A 19,374-nucleotide genomic window follows, 5' to 3' on the forward strand; every position below is an offset into this window, starting at 1 on the left:
TGTTAATTTACAAAGCTCCGATTTATTGTTTTGAAAACATTGTTTTAGCCACTTCTCGTTGAGAAATTGAATATTGAACTAGAAATTATCGTTTTGTCTTTGATCACCTATGTATTAGTAGAGTAACTAAAGCAAATTATTAGGGAACCCGGCCGAACAGCTCTGATTTTGACGATTTTTTTTTCAAACGTAGGTAATTAAAAATACTTTAAAGTCTATAGAATAAAAATTGCCGGTGTTGCCGTATTGTTTTTTAAAATTAAAATTAAATTTTTTTTTAACAAAACCATTTTTTTTTGCAACAAATGATAGCATAAGATTCTCTAGGTAATTTAAGAAAAATATATAAAAGTCAGTCAGGGACAATCTTCCATCGTTTAAGCGATAAATTCAATTTTCTAACATTCTGACCTCAAACACAAAAAAAAATATTTTGAAAACAACGGCAACACCTACAATATTTTAAAATACATTTTTAAAAAGCCAGAAGCTCATTCTTATCTCTTAAATTTAAATCCACTAAATTTAATCAAGACTTTTTGAAAAAATGGTCCTCAAACTCAGAATTAAAAAAAAAATGTTATTAGAAAAATTTAAAATGACTTTTTTCCAAACTTTTTCTAATAAAATATGAATTTATTTAAAAAAAATTTTTGGCCATAAATATTATCAGTTGAATTTCGAAGCAAAAAGGTAAAATATATCACACTTTTGAAAAAAAAAAATGAAAAATTACTTCAATTTCAATGGTTTTTTTTTTTTTATTAAAACTGAATTTTTGCATTGAAATAATTAATTTTCTCAAAGACTGTGGTAAATAGGAACTTTAAATTTTTGCTATTTAACTTTCAACAGTAAGGGTTATTAAATGAATAAAAAATAATTTTATGTTTAGATGTTGAACTTTAAAAAAAAAAATAAGTTACATTTTTTTCAAAACTTTTATTAAAAAAAGTTCTTCGAAAATGAAATACTTTTTAATTTTTTTCATAAACCGTAATACATATTGACATTTCCTTTTATAATTTGAAATCATAATAAATGCGGCCAAACAAAATTGAAAATAAATGCATTTTATATTACGACCCAGTTTAAAAAACGACATGTTAAAATTTTTTCAATAATTTTTTTTTTCAAAAATCTGAGTTCAATTACCATTCTTTCAAAAGCCGTTCATTCAATTAACTTAATTTTACATATATGACTAAGCTTCTAGCTTTTAAAAAATGTATATTTAAATATTGTAGGTGTTGCCGTTGTGTTCAAATATTTTTTTTTTGTGTTTGAAGTCAATTAATAAGAAAATTGAATCTATCGCTTGAACTATGGAAGATTGTCCCTCACTCCCATATATTTTTTTTCCTTGAATTTCCTAGACAATCTTTTGGCATCAATTAATTTATGAAATTTAAGAAAAATTGTTTTTGTTCACAAAAATCTTCAATTAAATTTTAAAAATCAAAACGGCAACATCGGCAATTTTTAATCTATAGACTTTAAAGTATTTTTAATTACCGACGTTTGAAAAAAAAGATCATCAAAATCTAAGCTGTTCGGCCGGGTTCCCTAATATTGCCAATTTTTGAGCTTTAGTTACTCCACTATATATCTCATCAGCAATTGATCACTCAGAAAAAAAGGAATGGTTTTGGTTTGGGTATCTTTTGTGAAAGCATAAGGAAGAAGGAGGAAAAAGTGTAGCGGGTAAGACAGGGTACCTAGCGAAATTTTTCAATTTTTCAATGGTGGTATAAACTAACAGAGAAGTATTGTTTATTTATACGCGTTAATTGAGTATTGAAAGAGTCGCAGAGTCAATCTTCGGATTATATAGCTGATAGATTTGGATTTTTCTCGAAAGAAACATTTTTTGATTCACAAAACGAAAATAAAATTTTATTGAAAGATTGCATAAGGCAAAATAAATGCTACCACAGGGTACGCAAAAGAAAAAATATGTTAAATAAAATATTTTGAGGTACAAACTTATAAAGTTTAGAATGTTGCATTTCTATTCAATTTAATTTGTAATTTTTTTACAAATTGTTAATATTACAGAAATTTAATTCTTTGAGTTTAAGTTACTATTCCTAGAGCAATTTTTCGATTTTTATATAAAACTAGTTTTGAAATTTGTCAATAATATGTTTTTTATATGGGAACAATTAACTCACAACATGACTTCAGACATACAAAAATTTGAACACAACGGCAACACGTGCAATACCTGGAAAACCATTTTTGAAAAGCTGGAAGTTTGCATCTTTTTGTTTTAGTTTCAATTCAAATCAAGTTTATCTATAGAATTGTTTTCGGAAAATTGGGCTCTCATCATTGTTAAGTGATGGCTTTGAAATTTAGATTTTTGCTCTATCTTTGCCAAACTACGTCTGATTCGTAAGATTTTTTCTATAACCAATCAGGAATTTATTACAGTTTTAGTTTGTCCCAAAAGTTTTTTTTTTCTATGGACAACCGTTTCTCCATAATTTTGCATCAAACTCAATTTTTATCGTTTTTAAGTTGTTTTTTTTTTCACTTTCATATCATTTTATTAAAAAAAAAAACACTTTAAATACCTTAATGAGTATTAATTTTTTTTCGCTTATTATTAAAGCTCAATTAACTTTCTTAAAAACATATTTTTTTTCACAAAAAAGAATACTGAAAGTAATTTAAAATAAAAACCAAACTAAGTGGATTTAAAAAAAAAATAATTTTTAAATACAAAATTAATAAAAATGAATTAAATATTTTTCTGAACTTCATCTGTTTGTTATTTTCTTAACCACAATAGCTCAGAAAATGTTCTTTTCTGAGAAATGACAAAAATATGTTTTACCATCATTCTTTAATTTTCCAAATAAAATAAAAAGGGGTATTCTGTACCTACCACATAAAATTATGCGGGAAAGTTAACATTATTTTGATTAAGTTTTCCCATGCAAATTTTGACAGCTTATTTATTACATTACCATTTTTACGGTTTCATGAATACCACCACGGTTTCATTATTTTACCACCATCGTTTATGTAGCCACCCTGTATCAGGATCAGGAAGAGAAATTTTATTTCGAGCCTCGAAAGAAGGTAGTATCATGACTCATGAGCGTTTTCATTTGCAAAATGGCGTCATAAATTTATGACGTTTGGTTTGTCAAAAAAAAATTCGAAGACAAACAAAACAACAATTTCACTAGGGCAGCTGTCAAAAACTAGGAAGCCATTTCTATTTCTTTAATCTGACAGTTCTCGATTCAGACTTTCTGCGCATGATTTTAGGTGTGTTTTTTACTACCACCGGTCTTAACGGGACAAAAAAAAATTATAGGGGCTTAACCTGTAATCTTGACAGCACTGTATATTAAATGTTCCGAAAACACAAGACATAATAAAAACTTAGAGTTGTCATTTTTTTCTCTTTCGGGGTTATTTTTTTTGTATTTTTCATGTATGTTTTACAAAGAGATACAAAAACGTATGCTAGCAAAACAAGTTTAACACATTTTGTCACTCCAAACTTCAATTCCCTATTAACAATTTTGCTTCTATAATGCTTTACAGAAGCAACAATTGCATCTGTAAAGCTTTATAGAACCAAAATTTTTTGTCGGGTTTTCACGTTTGTAAACTAATTCTAAACAATTTATGAGAAAATTAGTTTGGTAGCACAGGTTAAAAACTGTTTAAAAAGTTAAGCCCAGGACTAAGGTGTTGTTGCATTAACATGTAAATTGCTTAGCCCCGACTGCGTTTTTTTTTTTTTTGTGCAGTTAAGACCGGTTGTAATAAAAAAACACACGTATTACCTTGTTTTCTTATACCATGATTTTGTGTGTATTTTTTTTCTCAATAGAGATTGAGAAAATAAATCATTACAACTGTCAGATTTTAGTACAAAAATGTTTCGTGGCAAAAAATCTGAGTTCTGTCAAAAACCGTTTTATAACAACAAGCAGTAACACAATTTGCTCACAAGTAGCAATATATCAAGCTGTTATTTTTTTGAAATTATTCATCAGTTTTGCTAAGTTTATTTTATACGTTTTCTCATGTTTAAAAGTCTATCTTTAAGATTATTTGAAAGAAAAAAATAATAATCAAATTTGTTGTGTGTACAATTTTAAGTATTTTTCGACTCAATACTAAAATTCCCTTTTTGTGCAACTTTAAAAGAAAGTTGACCCAATTTCACTATACTTTCAAAATAATCGATCCATTTTCCATTTTCGTTCATCGACAATTTACATTAATGTACTAAAATTCCAGCGCAGATTTAATACTAGTATTAGTATGCTAGGTACCTAACATATCCAAATGCAACATGAACCTAAACAAATCAGAAGCAACCACTTTTTCTTTCGCATGATAGATATAAAATTTAAATATCTCATGATAAAAACCACTACCTTCCACATCCTCTCTGCGATAATTATCTTAAAAACTCGTTTTCAGCTGTTATACAAACACATATCTTTTGAGTCACAACAGCAACTCAATCAAACTAAATTATCCAACTTGTTTCAGTATACTGTATTTGTCTCTTTCTAACTTATGGATTTAAATGCAAATGCAACTAAATAAACGAAACAACCCCATCAATTTAAAGCGGCCATTTTGTTCGAGTATCGAGCTTCTACACATAATTCAGCTCAGAGACTCGCGAGATCAAACTGAGTGAAATCGACTGCCGCCATTGAATTACTCCTCTCTCCAAAATGGTTAAAGTGGTTTGAGACGCGAAAATAAACGCATGCGCTGCCCTATTGCGCGGATGAATTTTATGTTGATAATTTTTTTATTTTTGTTGTTGTTTTGTGTTTTAAATTGAGAAGAGTTTGAGTGTGTAATTGTTTATAATTTTTAATAATAAACAAAAACAACAGTTTAGCAGCGGTGCACTAACAATAAGGGTGTGCGTTTGTGTGAGATTCTCAATTCAAAGAAAAAAAATATGTGAATGAGAGAAGTGGTTGACAAAATATCCTTTCGAATAAATTTTTTAAATAATAAACCACACACACAAATTGGAATAAATCGAGTGCAGTTATAAAAAAAATTCCTTCCCAGTGACAAAATAACAAAAAAGAAACAGGATAAATTGTATTTCTCTCTCCATTGAGTGGTCGTTCGGGGTAAAATAAAATAAAAACGATCTCTTTTCGGGATTTTTTTTTTAAATGTCGTCCGTCTGTGTGTAGTAGATTTTTCCCCTCGTTTTAATTTGTTGAATTAACAAATATTAAATCAAATGTATTTGTCTGTGGTTAAATTATCTGTTTTCGTACTTAAATGTGAATGTTTTACTACAAAAAGAAAATAAAACAACGAGGAGTTAAAGAAAACTCTCAGAGAGCGCGCGGAAGTGATCCAACGACAATTCAACATAAAAACTCTGGATTTGGATTACAATGTGGTTACTGGCCGGCAATACAGCAAAATCGGATACATTTTGGATTAAATTTATTTTATTTATATTTTTCTTTATTGGGATTATTTGTAGGGTTGAAGGTATGTTAAACAAAAATTATCTTTTTTTTTTTTTGAAAAAATAAATTAAAAAAAAAGGAACAATTCCTGGACATTTATTGCATTTCACCATTTTGAATTTGTCTACACACTCTCTCTCTCTCTCTCTCGTTCGAACTTAAATCACCTCGGATTGTTTTGTATGTTTGTTCTCTTTCTGGTGTATGTCATACCAAAGGTCCTAAACCAGTTTCCTTTTGGAGTTGTGCAAAAGAGACAGATATAAACAGAGGAGTAAAAAATGATGGTTTACTGCTCGTCAGCAGAAAATCGTCGTAAAAAAATGTCGATCCAAATAAAAAAAGAAATTTGAATTAAATAATTTTCTTTGCAAATATTATTTATTAAAAAGAAAATAATATTAATGCCTTTCTGAGGTGGAAAGAAAAAAAAAACCGTTGGAAAAAAGATACAATTTTTTATGCATGAACGAGCAGTTACAACTTTTTCCGATTAGGGACAGGTGTTCATTTTGTGTGTTTCTCTTTTGCCTCCCTGTTTTACTTTGTGTAAAATGTGTACATACACAAATACCAATACAACTTTTTTTTTCCGTAGGAGTTTTATTTTTTGTATTTTATCCGGCGGCGGAGAAAAAAATGGTGCAGGGTTTTAATTTTTTTTTGTATGAAATTTAAAAATATTAAATTTCATATTTTTTTTTATAGAAGATTAAGGACTCAAAAGCGCACTTGGGGGGACAAGTGCAATTGGAATAATATTTTCGTTATGTAAAACGAATAAGGCAATTGTTTGATTTTTAATTTGGAAATTGTCTTTTTATCTAATTTCATGTTTTGCATTCTTTGCATTTTTTTTTTGAAATTTGTAACTTAATAGCCACTTCCCGGTAATTCATTCAAGAATGTTGTTGATATTCTTTAGCTTAAAGTTGAATTTGTATTGCTTATTCCTTATAAATGTTTTGCTTAAGGTTTTTGTTTATTTTTTATTTTTTTGAATATTGAACAACTAATTTACTGTTGCCATTATTGAGAAACATAAGTCACATTTTTTTTATAAAGTAAAAAACCATCAAAAATTTGTTTGAATTTGGTAAAAATTTGTAATAAATTCAATTCAAAATTGAGATTTCTTGAATGTTGCCTTATGTTTCTTTTACTGGATAAAGAAGGTTTTTTTTATTTTTAGTTGATATCCTTTCTTGAGTCTTAAGTCTCTGAAGAATCACAAAAAGCAATCAAAATTGAAAAGTCCATTATATTACTTTTTGTAAAGGAAAGCCAGAAACTAATTGAAGGACCAGACACGAGTAAAAGCTTAATAAAGAATACCTACCAGAAATAACAGTCAACCTTTATTTTCAATTGGTTTCTCTCTGAAAGTTACCACATTACTTTAAATAGTTTCGGTTAAGGTTTGAGATTTATTTTAAAAAATCAAAAATAAAAGTTATCGGTTGATATTTATTTTTTATTTCTTTAAATATCTCTGAATGGTTGAGATTTTTACTAAAAAAAATAAATGGAAAAGGTCAACCTTTAACCGTTTGCACTGAAAATAAATCAAAAATGGTCAATTCAAAGGAAAATGTCGACTATGTCAAGAATGTCTTTATTTTGCAAAAATAAATATAAAAAGGATGTTTTTTTCTAAGTTTATGTATATTAAGTTCAACTAATAATAAACTCTCAAAGTTCTTTAGACCCAAGATTATATCAAATAGGTACATAAAATGTAAAGACGAAAATGTCTTTTCCACTGTGATTTGAGTCGCTAAGACGACAAGCACAACTAATGAAGTTAGAATATTTCAGGAGAACGATGTTCTAATTGATACATTTGCAGATGAGATTTATTTTTTTTTCTCTCAGCGATAAATCTCACTGGTTGACCGAAACATAAAAAAAATACAAAATAAAGGTTTCTCTCAGACCTTGACCGAAATTTTTCTTTTTTTAAAATAAAGGTTATTTTATGACCTTTATTGAAAATGGCAAAAAATAAGAGATATTAAGGAACCTTTCAAAAGGTTGAGATTTATTTCTGATCTCTGAAGAATACACATGAATATATTGCTTATCTGAAAACTAAACCACATACGTTCCCGTCATACGTTTTGAATGGTATAGAAACGAATTGTAAAAGATATGAGTTTAAAGAAAATACGAGTTAAAATAATACCTGCGTTCCTTTGGGAACTTTTATCTACTGCTTAGTACTTAAAACTACTTTGAACTACTTTTGCTGTATTGAAAAAGTAGTTCAAAGCAGCTTTTAGTACTAAGCAGTAGATTAATATTTCCAAAGGAACGCAGCTAATTATAAAAGCTGCGTCCCTTAGGGAATATTCAGCTACTGCTTAGTACTTAAAGAAGCTAATAATTATTTTTATCAAAAAAAAAAAAAAAAAACAAAACCGACTTCCATGGATCAAAACCAGGTTTTATGGTTTTTCTCATAGTTTCTATAATAATAACTAGACGAAATTGAAATGGGATCACACTGCAGCCACCAGCTTTCCATTTAAAAACGAATTATCAAAATTGATTCACTCAGTCCAAAGTTATGAGGTAACAAACATAAAAAAATTAAAAAAAAAAAAGACGAACTGAATGCCTCCTCCTTTTGGAAGTCAGTAAGAAGCTACTAGGACTTGTCTGTCTTTGTGCTCACCATTATTAATTCATTTTAAACTGTTGACAATTCATAATTTTGAGAAATCATATGATTTGGAATGCAGGCATAAAAACTTCTGGAAAAACAGTACCTACAACGACACCAGCATTTAGTTGGCGCCGAAGAAATTGATTTCTTAGGTTTAACCTCATCATTATGTGAAACTGCCTTCATTGCCCTATTTTATAGATCTTATATAGACTACGTACAATTATTCTTGGGGCACACCAATTGCTTCTACTAAAAAATTTGATTTTTTAAGTTTTCTTTACACCTTCATATCTATTTGGAAACCTATTTTTCACTCAAAAAAGTATTTTTAAGCGCACAAAACTCTATTAAAGTACAAAGTTGTTTTTTTTTTTTGTATTTAGAGCCGATTTTTCCATCTGCTAATAAACAGTCAGTTAACTGTTCGACGAATAAGGGCGGTTTTCTTCACTATTGCTCAACTTGAAGCAAACTCGAGAGTTGGCGAACTTAGGTCCATTTTCTTCACACGGAGTTGAACAAAACTTGAGAATTTTTATATTAAAAATTCTCAAGTTATGTTCAACTCCGAGTGAAGAAAATGGACCTTAAGAGTTGACATCAACTCGAAGGTTGAAACAAAAGTTGAACATTTGTTTTCTTCACTTTTTTTTCTCAACTTTCAGTTTGAAAAATATCCCTGGGATATTTGTGACAGTTTATACTAATACTGTCAGTTTCAAATTTAAAAAACAATCCAGTATGTCATTTTAAATTGAAGTTCTGTATTTCTGGTGCAATTTTTTTTTTTTGTCAAAATGTCAAATTCATTTTAGTAATAAATTTAAATGCATTTTGCTTTGCTTTTTTTTCTGCAAAAATTAATTTTAAAGGAATAATTTTTTTTGTGTAAAAGTGTGTGTATGTGTGTGTGTGCGCGCAAGAGCGATGTTGTCGGGATGTAAAAACAAAATCGATGCAAAATGTGTATGAAAATTCTTTAATGAATAATAATGTTCTGCTATTGGAAAATGTGTTTCCATAAGTTTAATTCTCAATTTGTCTATGAAAACAGAATTAAAAAAGTTTTTGCCACGATTTAGCATCAAAAAAATATGACATTTCACAGAAAACTCTCAGGTTTGCTCCCTCAACTTCTACTATTTTCGGAAGTTGAGCAAACCAGAAGTTGACCAACTCGAGAGTTGAGAATCTAAAGTTGAAACTGTCAACTTTGAGTGAAGAAAAACAAAATTACAAGTTGAGAATAAAAATCCTCAAGTTGACTTCAACTTTTAGTGAAGAAAACGGCTCTAAATTTATTAGGCTCATAAACAATCGGATAACAACATTGAATTTTTCAATCAAAAATAATTTATTCTACAGAATAACAAAAAAAAAATTGTCAAATTAAATAATATTCAAAACTAAACGTCTTTTTTATTTATAATTGTTTTTGTTTTCTTGTGTTCCTCTGTATTCTTTGTCAAAATTATTTCAAAGCAGCTTTGACAATTGACACAGTATTTTTATTGATATTATTCCTTAGAATAATTTTTATTCGTCTCTGAAAGAAGCAGATAGTTTTATTCATAGAAATAAGCTATATCTGCTTGTTGAAAAAATGATTTTTTCTCTATCAGGAGAATAAGTACAAACTGACTGTTTAACTGACTGTTGAAAAATTGGCCCTTAATGTAATTTATTTTGGTAGGCAATAAATATTTGATCAGCACATAGTCAATAAGTATTTTTATTTGACTCTAGTAGTAAGTCGAGTTGAATCTGTATCCACTTGTTTGTGACCAATATTACGCAAAACAAATTAGAAGATTAAGAAATAGGATGACACATTGCAAAAAGTGCCAAGAAGAATTGATTATTATTAAATATTAGCGACATGTCTGCATTTTGGCAAAATTGAGCTTTATGCTCGTTAGTATTCTCCGAATCGCTATTAGAAGTTATGATAAGATATTTAGAAAGTGTATTAAGTGCCACTACCAAAAAATAAAAAGATTTTTGCCTTTTGCGAGGAACTGACAAAGCCTCAAAGAATATTATCATAAAGAAGTGCATCTCTAAGTGGCCGTTCGACCTCGGTGATAATTTATCGTTGATAAATTGGTTGAGAGTTGTTAGTCACTTGGCTCCCTGTTCTATTAGTATATCTTAAATTTGTTTTTCATCAAAAATTATGATTTTGTCTAAATATAAAACTAAATGAAAGATGTTCAACGATGGAATGGCCTAAAAAATCTTAAATCACAAATTTTGAACAAATTTTGCAGCCTTCTTTACTTTTTCCAATAGCAAACTACTTTTTACAAACGGCAACTCTTTATGCAAGTAAATGATCTAAAACCATTTTTATAAGAATAAGCTTGCCAACTACAGAAGAATTTCACATGAACATTCCATTGTATAACTTTGGATCTCCCCTTTCTTTTGAATCAATATCTATAAATCATTAATTTGAACAGTGATATGAACCAGCAATCGGAGTTTTAGTTTTTTTAATTTTTGGAAGAAAAAAAATTCTTGAATTAAAATTTTTGCGATATAGATATAAAATAACAGAAATGACTTCACGGAGCAAAAATATGAGTTGGAGGAGCATATATTTTGTTTAAAGGTTTGTTCCAACACGATGCAAAAAAAAACTTATCAAACAATCATGCACATTTTTTTTTTTTTCATAGAAACTAGATATTGTTCTGTTTATACTTCTGAATGTTTGTTGGTATTTTGCTCCTTTATAACATTATCTTTTAGGGAACATTAACATTTTAAAAATATAATATACTACATATATGTACATATTTGTATAAAAGTTATAAATACATACATAGGTAGGTACTTACCGCTTCTTTTTCAATGATTGACAAATTCTTATTTTAATTTTTGATTTTATTCAAATACTTCTTAAAAATGCAACGGATCTTATTCATGTAACAAAACCCGGTAAAAACAATTTGTCTTTTTAAAGTTAATAATAAATAAAATTCCGAAAACTTATGAAACTGTTTTAGATAAATTAATGTTCATCGCACTACTAGATTTTCAATTTTTTAGTTTGAAATATTAGAAAGAAAATAGGGTTTCTATGTTTTTAACAAAAATATTTCCTTTCCAGCAATTTATATTACAGTAATTATCATTTCCTTTCTGTGCTGTGAGCAGATCAAATTTCCATTGAATTCCTTTAACTGGCCCAAACACTAATAAATACTTAAACGTCCCCAAAATAAGACTTCTAATAGGTAATGACTCTAATATAAAAATTGCAATATACTTTAGTTCGCAACAAAATCATTAAATTCAATTAAAATGACACTGATTTTTGTATGTATTTCCTTGTTCCTATGAAATACGGTCACTAAATAGAAAAACTTATAAATATAAACTTACTAAAAATAGGTTTCTTGACCAACTTATCCTAGTTTATTTTCCTTGCCTATCAGACAAACACACATTACATAATTTTATGTTCTCAGAGCTATTTAATCATACAGAAAAATATTGTTTCAATAAAAGTTATTATCTGTTAAACATTCTAGCCTCTTACTCTTCTTAGAAGAAGAAAAAAAAATAAAGTTGAGTTCGTGAGGCGCTTTCATTTATTTAACTGTACTAGATACCATCGACATTTACCTTCATATGGGTTTTTCCAGCAGCAGCAACAGCACCACCAATGCCCATAATTAGCATTCAAGACCAACAAGATACCTATACATGGGTTAAATGTTTGTAATTTAAAAAGTACTAAAAAACAATTTATACTTATGTTTTTTTGTTGGGTAGATAGATAGGTGCTTACCCAGTTTAGACTGTAGTAAGATTTATTGTATTCTATATTGCGACTCACGTTTCAGCTGATGTAAAATAAAAGATTAGCAAAATTTTAATATAAAGACATTTAGGTACGTATCTTTTAAGCCAAATAGTTTGAGACAAAATAAAAGCTTTCACAAGAAATCATAAGTAAAGTTTACCTACCTCGAAAATCATGAATCACTATAATTTAAATGCGAGAAAATTGTCTCGCCTCGACATGTTAAGATATGTCTACCCTTATCGACTTCAACAATTGCTTGCTTACATTCAACGGTCATGTCATGGTTTAGTAAACAAATTTAGAAGATGATACTGAGCAAACATAATAAATGTTATTGAAGGAACGAATTTCCTTATCACTGTCCAAGCAACCGTCGCCGCCGAACCCAAAATGTGTCTTATCGCATATTTTTTTCCTCTTCTTCAATTTTTTTCCACGAAAACCTTTGAATATTTATTAAAAGGCAACAATAAATTGTACGTGTGCCAAAGTAACAATGAATCCCATTGAACTAGGCACAGAGGCACCCGCAGCAAAAACTCTGTCTATTAGATATTTGTTTTCTAGATAAACTAACAACAATATGTTAAGGTCAGACGTTTCTACTTGCTTTTTAGAGTTAAACCAATTAAAATAATTCCCTAAGATTTTGACTTGGTCGGTCTTAAAGAGTTATCTCTAAAGTCTATTTAATTCTCAACTAGAAAAACAACGACGACAACTATACGAAGACGTCGTTGTCGACAACGAAGTTTTCACAGTGGTTATTAGGTCGAGATTAAGGTGGATTAAAAGAGCTTCCCACAATTATTCGTGTGCGCAGCTCTCCTAACCAACTATCTTTTATTCAGGATCTTTTGTGTCGTCTCCTGTGTTTTTTTTTTGTATTGAAAAATAGATATGTACCTACTCCTTCATGCAATAGAGCCACTATTTACCTCTCGCTATCGTCCATGGTCTTCGTAGCTGGGTAGTACAACACCCAACTCGTGCATCGACTCATTAAACTTAAGTCATAATTGGTAGATTGTGGATAAGTGAGTAGTGGAAGTGGAATGGAACCCAACCAAACGGTAGCAAAATGTCGTCCTATTAAATTTCATGTTGTTAACGATTACTAAACGGATTTCATACAAGATGAATTGGTAAGATATACCTTTTTCCCTGTTGTACCTAGTAAGTAAGTCCTGCAGAGTCAAGTGTGTGACTACAAGACGCAGGGTATTGTATGAGAGGGTTTACTATTAACTACATTTTACCTACTTATTTCATCCAGGAATACAAAAAATTCGCTTATTGTGCCAAATATTCATTTGAACACAAAGAGAAGAGAGGGACAAGGACAAGCAAGGATCGAAACGTGAATATTAGAAACAACAGGTCATCAGAATATAATATTTTGTGCTCAAACGTTCCTGTTCTCCCTATGTTTTTGTAGATTTTTTTTTCTTTCTTACGACAACGTTTCAAATTCTTGTATCGGTTTTTGGGCGAAAAAATGACAGCTGCTAGAAAGTGTACACCCGAAAACGGAATCCATATTGTCCCTGAGTGCACACATGAGATCGAATTACCAGGATAACCTTTCACGTTTATAATATCCTATATTTTATTTTCTTCTTTTTCTCTTTCTCTTTCTCTCTTATTCTCTTGTTCTTGTTGTCCTTTTAGTCCTCCCTCTTTTCTGTGTCGTAAATATAGCACTTACTATTTTAAAAATAAACCCTGGAGAGAGATTGGTTTTTACTTGTGTAGGTATTTTAATGTTATTTTATTTTTTGTTTTCCTTCCTCTTATGTTTTTTTTTTGTGAGGATTCAAACAAGGACACAAAAACGCATTTTGTCTCCTAGCATTAGTTTTTTTATTTTTAATTTAGGGTTTTTTTTTGCTGCTTCTTGTACCCTATTCAAACTGTCGAGGTATGTTGTTTGAGGTGAGGAAGGAATTAAATCTTAATTGGATGTTTTTCCTCGCACCTTCTCCTTCGTTTCGTTTTCTTTTATTATGTTAAAAAAAAGTTGATGTTACAAAATAAATGAACATGAATCCCTTCTTTTGTTTGTAATAAATTCAAAATTAATTCATAGGACATAACAATGGACAAGGTAATACAATAAATTTCTTGCAAATATTTTTGCTTTAAGCAAGAATGTAAATTAAGAATCAAAACAAAGTCAAAAATCACGTTTATTTTTGGCAAAATATTTTGTTATCCATTTTAGGTCCATTTTTTTACTAGAAAATGAAATTGCATCTTTAAAAAATGCATGGGTACGAAGTTGTTTAAAAAAAACAACATGAATGAAATTTTGGAAAGGAGAAGGAAGGGAATGAACATTTCTTGTGTCTGATTTACACGGTTGATTAAATACCATATGTCACAAAAAATAAAAGATTATTGATTGATGAGTTAATTTAATGAACTGGGTGCTTTTGGTTTAGTTTCAAAAAAATTGAAAAATATACCTAGAAGCATTTTTCTTACTCAATTTAATTTTTATAATTTGACCTTCCCTGTGAGTCCAATAGTTTTTAAAATATTGACTTTTAAAAATTGTCAATTTTTGTCACACAAAAACACATCTGCATTCGTCCTTTTTAACAGATTCAAGGATATCAAGGACATGTGAACAAGAAGTTTCATGGATTACAATTTGTAATATACATACATCACTTTCAGATTTAAAATCAATTTCTTACTTGAAAAATGGTCTAGTTGGGCTGAAATAGCTGAAGAATTAGAGATTCTGCAAAGCTTACTTTCTTTAATACTACTTTTTTAATTTGAATGTGGTTATTATTACTGATGTGTCTGGAAGTTTTATGATCAAATTTCTTCAAATTGATGCTTAAGAAGTGCGACGGCTGTTGGTTATTAGTCTCCTTAAGTACAAAATTTAAGATTTATTTGAGTTAAGTCAGATTCCCCATTTTGTATTGTAAGCCAAAAAGTCAAGTGATGTATGTTAGCCTCGGATTTTTGGTTTTAAAGAAGCGTAAGTATACGAATCGTTCGCATATTTCTAGTTCTGTCATTAGTTAGTCAAGTTGATCGTATGTCGTCAGGCTTTAGAAGAATAGTTTAAGATTCAAAGATTTTGAGACTACGGTTTTCAAAGATTTGATTGTAAATTTCCTGTTTCCAATTTAAAAAAATAATTTTCTGGAAGAAAAAAAGGATAATATTATTTTTGTTATTGGATAAAAAGCTTGATCAAATAAGAAACAAAAAAATCATATACATTATAAACACAAACAAATCTGGATCATATTGATCTCAGGCATAGCACAATGCAAAACAGAGAGGCTTGCCGACGTTTTCAAAAGTTAATCTCACAAAAAAGGACTAACTAAGTAGCAATAATTTAAGACCTGAGGTCGAATTACGGCTTAAGTTCGTTAAAGTATGGTCGCTATATGTCTCTATCTTTTTCTACTGATTAAATAGAGACAGACGTTAACGTATGAACGTAGATTTTTTTATGACTAAAACCAAAGAAATCAAAATAGTCATTTATCTCATTATTTGATTCGGATGGTTGTTTATGTTTTCTGCTAAATTATTAACCAAACGTAAGAGTAACATAATCAGCTATGTTAATTTTGTCTCCATTTATTTTTAAAAGCTTAACTCCTTCATATCTATCCTGGAAATTGAAAACCAAAGTCAGAAGCTAATAAATGGCATAAGAAAAGGCATCAGGACCTGCGTATATTGGGTTATCGTTGTAGCATACCATAGAGTTTCCTGTTAAAATCAGTGCAATTCTGTTGTCCAAGAACCGAATTAATTAACGATTTGCATTGTAAGATGATGGCGTTTACTCTGGAAATCATCTTGAATCCTTGAGTATCAATTCTTCCAATAATATTACAAATAATATTTCTTCGGGAATTGTTAAATACGATTTTAAAAGGACTAACGCTGCGACTAGATGATCTATGTTTTACCAATGAATGGTTATGTATTTTAATTGGGTGTGAATTTTTTTATAAACTCAAGAAATGTTTAACTCCGTCCTCCACTTAGGTTGCTTTATCAATGTTGTTTATGATTTTCGAGATTGGTGGTTCAGAGGATAAAGTTGACCTTAAGTTAACTCAACTTTTTTCCAAATTTAAGTCTGAACCAAATAAAACAGTATCTAATTTGGCATCCATCGTCAATATTTTTTTTTTGCTTTGATGGAGGTAAATTAACTTGAACTAACTAACTCTGAGTTAACTGAGTGCAGAGAGCCAGAGAGCTTGCGTTTTTATTCTGAATTTCAATGTGGTGCTTGATGGAGTATTGGGCTTCACAATTTAATTGCAAATTTAAGTTGGATAAAGACGACCTATTATTTCTTTCAAATTTGTTGGTTGAAAATTCCCAAGACTGCTCCCGGATGAATATTTCATCTTTATTTATTAAATTCTGACAACTTTCTTTTCGCAAATTCTAATGGTCTATATTTATTCTAATAAATGGCTTCCTGTTTCCTAATAGTAAAGCCAAGAAAGATTCAACTATATAACAACTTGTTCTATATTTTTGCATTGAATAGAAATCAAATTTCAATCTTTCTATTCTATAGATGAGGTTAAAAAAAATAATTAATAATTTCTCTTAATTTTTTTAATAAAAGACTTGAATTCAAAAGAATATGTTAATAAGAACAGCTTTTCCTACCCAACTTCTTGATGAACCTTCTATTTAACTCTTGTCTTATAAAGAATCATTATCTATCTACCTTCCGTGATCGCTGTCAAAGCAGAAAGAGAAGATAAAAATTGTTTCAATATTTTTTTTAACTGCTCAATCTAATGATTCTCTTCCTCTTCTTTCAAAAAAAACTGGATTAAGACCTATTTTATAAAAGTTCCTCACCCGAGCTAGCAGCTATTACAATCTCATAATAATTTTGTATTGCCTCCTGATCATAGCGCGATTTTTTTTTTGTTCTTATTTTTCTTTTCAAAAACTAGTTCTTGAATGCAAGTTTGTATATATAATATTGACTGCAACCTTGCAACAACCAACAAAAATAGTCTCAGCAGGCAGAGTGAAAGATAAAACAACAACAACAACAAAAAACTGCATGCATTTGATTGCGTAGTAAAATACCCACATGAAATCAACAAAAATAAAAAATCTGTTAAATATGTTTTGTCACACAATGCATATGACACCACACCTTTTTTTTTCTACTTCGTGTCGACTCTGGGCCTTAGAGAATGAGTGTGTAATGGTTCAACCCAAGTACGATCGTCCCGATGCCCGATGCCAAGCTCGAGACCAAAACCTGGGCCATGTCATTCGATTCCGATTGAATTGAATTTTCTTTATTCCATTGCCTCCTCTCATTCTCAATTGATGAACGTGATTCAGGTAAATCAGGTTTTGGTTGCAGGTTCACATCGTCTCACGTGTCTGTCCGCCCAACTCTTGATTCAGCTCTGAGTCCGAGAGTGCCGTGCCGGAGCTCTCGAGAGTATATAACTTCTTTATGATTTAATTTCCAAAGAAACTCCAAGAAAGCAAATAATCGCTTAACACACTCATAACATAGCGGCGCGGGCAAGGTAAGAAAAAATCTTGGTCCGCTGCTGTTATATACCGCCACCTTCTCCGCACCGTACCGCTGCTGGACGAAGTATCTTATAATAATACTTAGTCATCATCGTGATAAAAATTCCTAACAACATTTTCTACCTGAATTTAATATTGTGGTGCTGCTGGTGATGGAGATGGTGGTACTGGTGGTAGAGGTGGTGCTTCGTCTCATCGTCAGTCGGTCGGTCGTCGTTGTCTTTTTGTGGTTCTTCGTCGTCCTCCATCGAGTTATTATTACGCTAATCAAGCATCTGTTATGTTCTTGAGCCAGAGTTCAGCAGAAGGCTTATGATAACCTTCTATCCATTCTCTCTTCCGTAGGGTATGCGTTCGTTCTAACTTTTTGATGCAATGTTTTCTGCGTTTTTCTTCCTTCTTTCTTCATTCTTCTTCTTTTTTTTGTTCCTTTTTTTTGTTTGTTTTTCGTTTTTTATGATTGGTCTCTCAAGTTCTTGGATCTTGGAGTTTGGATCGTCTTTCGTAAAGTTCTTTTTCTCAACATGAACTTAACGACGATGACGATGATCATATAAAGGAAAAACAAAAAAAAATAAAACTTCAAAGGAAAGCGCTTCGTCTTCGTCGACAAAGAAATCAGAACTGTCCGTGTCCGTGTTCCAATGAAAAAGAAGGAGAAGAAAGCACTACTTGCGAATGTTTTTTCAGCTCAGAGTTCCGTCTCAGAGGTGGTAGGTAGTAGGTAGAGTACATACAAAACCAGATTTTACCATTTATGGTAGAATGGGAGAAGCATACCAAAGGGGAGTAAGTAAGGAAACAAGAATTGATGAAAATTCCGTATGATGGATTCTCTACTCCAAATGTGTAAGGTAGTTTTTGTTAAATACTCTTTCTACAGAGCTTCTGTTTTTTTTTTCTTTATGCATTTACCATTTTTGCTATAAAAATCCTCAGGGACTATGGAATGAAGTAGAGAATGTCGTTGTTTTTGCTTATATTGTTGACTATTTGTGGTGGATGCGTCTCTACGTCTAGCAATAACTTGTCATTAGGTGGTAGTTTGTCGATTTATCTATCTTGGACATAAATGTTTATAAATTGTATCCTCGTAGGTACCTCTGTCTATTCATTTCTTGCTGTTACATTGCGCAACTTAATATGGTTAAGAATTTTCAGTTCTTAGTTGTCTTCATTTTGTTTTCGAAATGCATGAAACGAAAAAAGAACCATACAAAAACTGTAGAAATGACAAAGTTTTACAAATTTGTATGTAAATTAAGTAAAACTGTATCCATTATTTTCAAATAAGATAAACCTTATTGGAAAATGTATCTTTAAAAGGTTGTTTATTGCTACATCGTCGACAACAAACTGTATGGTGATTAGAGCAAAGATTAGACCTTAAATTTTACAATTTTTATCACATATTATTTAAATATGAACCGCTACTTAATGTAATCCATTTCCGATCTAGTTTTTTGTGTGAATTCATTTACGGATTAGAATTGAGTTGGTATTATGCATCTATTTTGAATATATGTTACTCCATCTTTATCTATTTGATGGGAACTTGTTTATTTTTGCATTTTATTTATTATTTATACATCCTTTCGTGTTTATATTTTGTTTTTAGTGTCAAGAAATCGGGATTTCTTAATGCATACATTTGTCTGCAAATAGTTTCACTTCCGTTCTGTGGTGGATTAGTCTTTCGATATTGAATGCTTAGTTGTTTGCAATTGTGGATGGAAAATTAAGTATATTTTTATGTTACGAGATTTGGAGCCTAAAATGTCTCTTATACATAGATAAACAATTGCCAACAGTTGGTCATTATG

At 30.1% G+C, this 19,374-nt stretch overlaps 2 protein-coding genes across 2 annotated transcripts in view; one reads left to right on the top strand and one right to left on the bottom strand.

Annotated features, from left to right (window-relative positions):
- Positions 1-11,208, bottom strand: part of LOC129908648 (irregular chiasm C-roughest protein) — a 209,882-nt gene extending 198,674 nt beyond the window's left edge. The window contains exon 1 of the mRNA XM_055985301.1: positions 11,004-11,208. The gene's annotated coding sequence lies outside the window, so the exon portion shown is untranslated. The remainder of the gene's footprint in view (positions 1-11,003) is intronic.
- The window catches only part of LOC129908646 (neurogenic locus Notch protein), a 75,736-nt gene continuing 61,079 nt past the window's right edge, over positions 4,718-19,374 (top strand). Inside the window, exon 1 of the mRNA XM_055985299.1 lies at positions 4,718-5,511. Within this exon, the coding sequence (XP_055841274.1) occupies positions 5,412-5,511 (100 nt within the window). The 5' untranslated portion in view covers positions 4,718-5,411. The remainder of the gene's footprint in view (positions 5,512-19,374) is intronic.

Source organism: Episyrphus balteatus, chromosome 2 (genome assembly GCF_945859705.1).
Source record: "Episyrphus balteatus chromosome 2, idEpiBalt1.1, whole genome shotgun sequence".
Lineage (NCBI taxonomy): Eukaryota > Metazoa > Arthropoda > Insecta > Diptera > Syrphidae > Episyrphus > Episyrphus balteatus.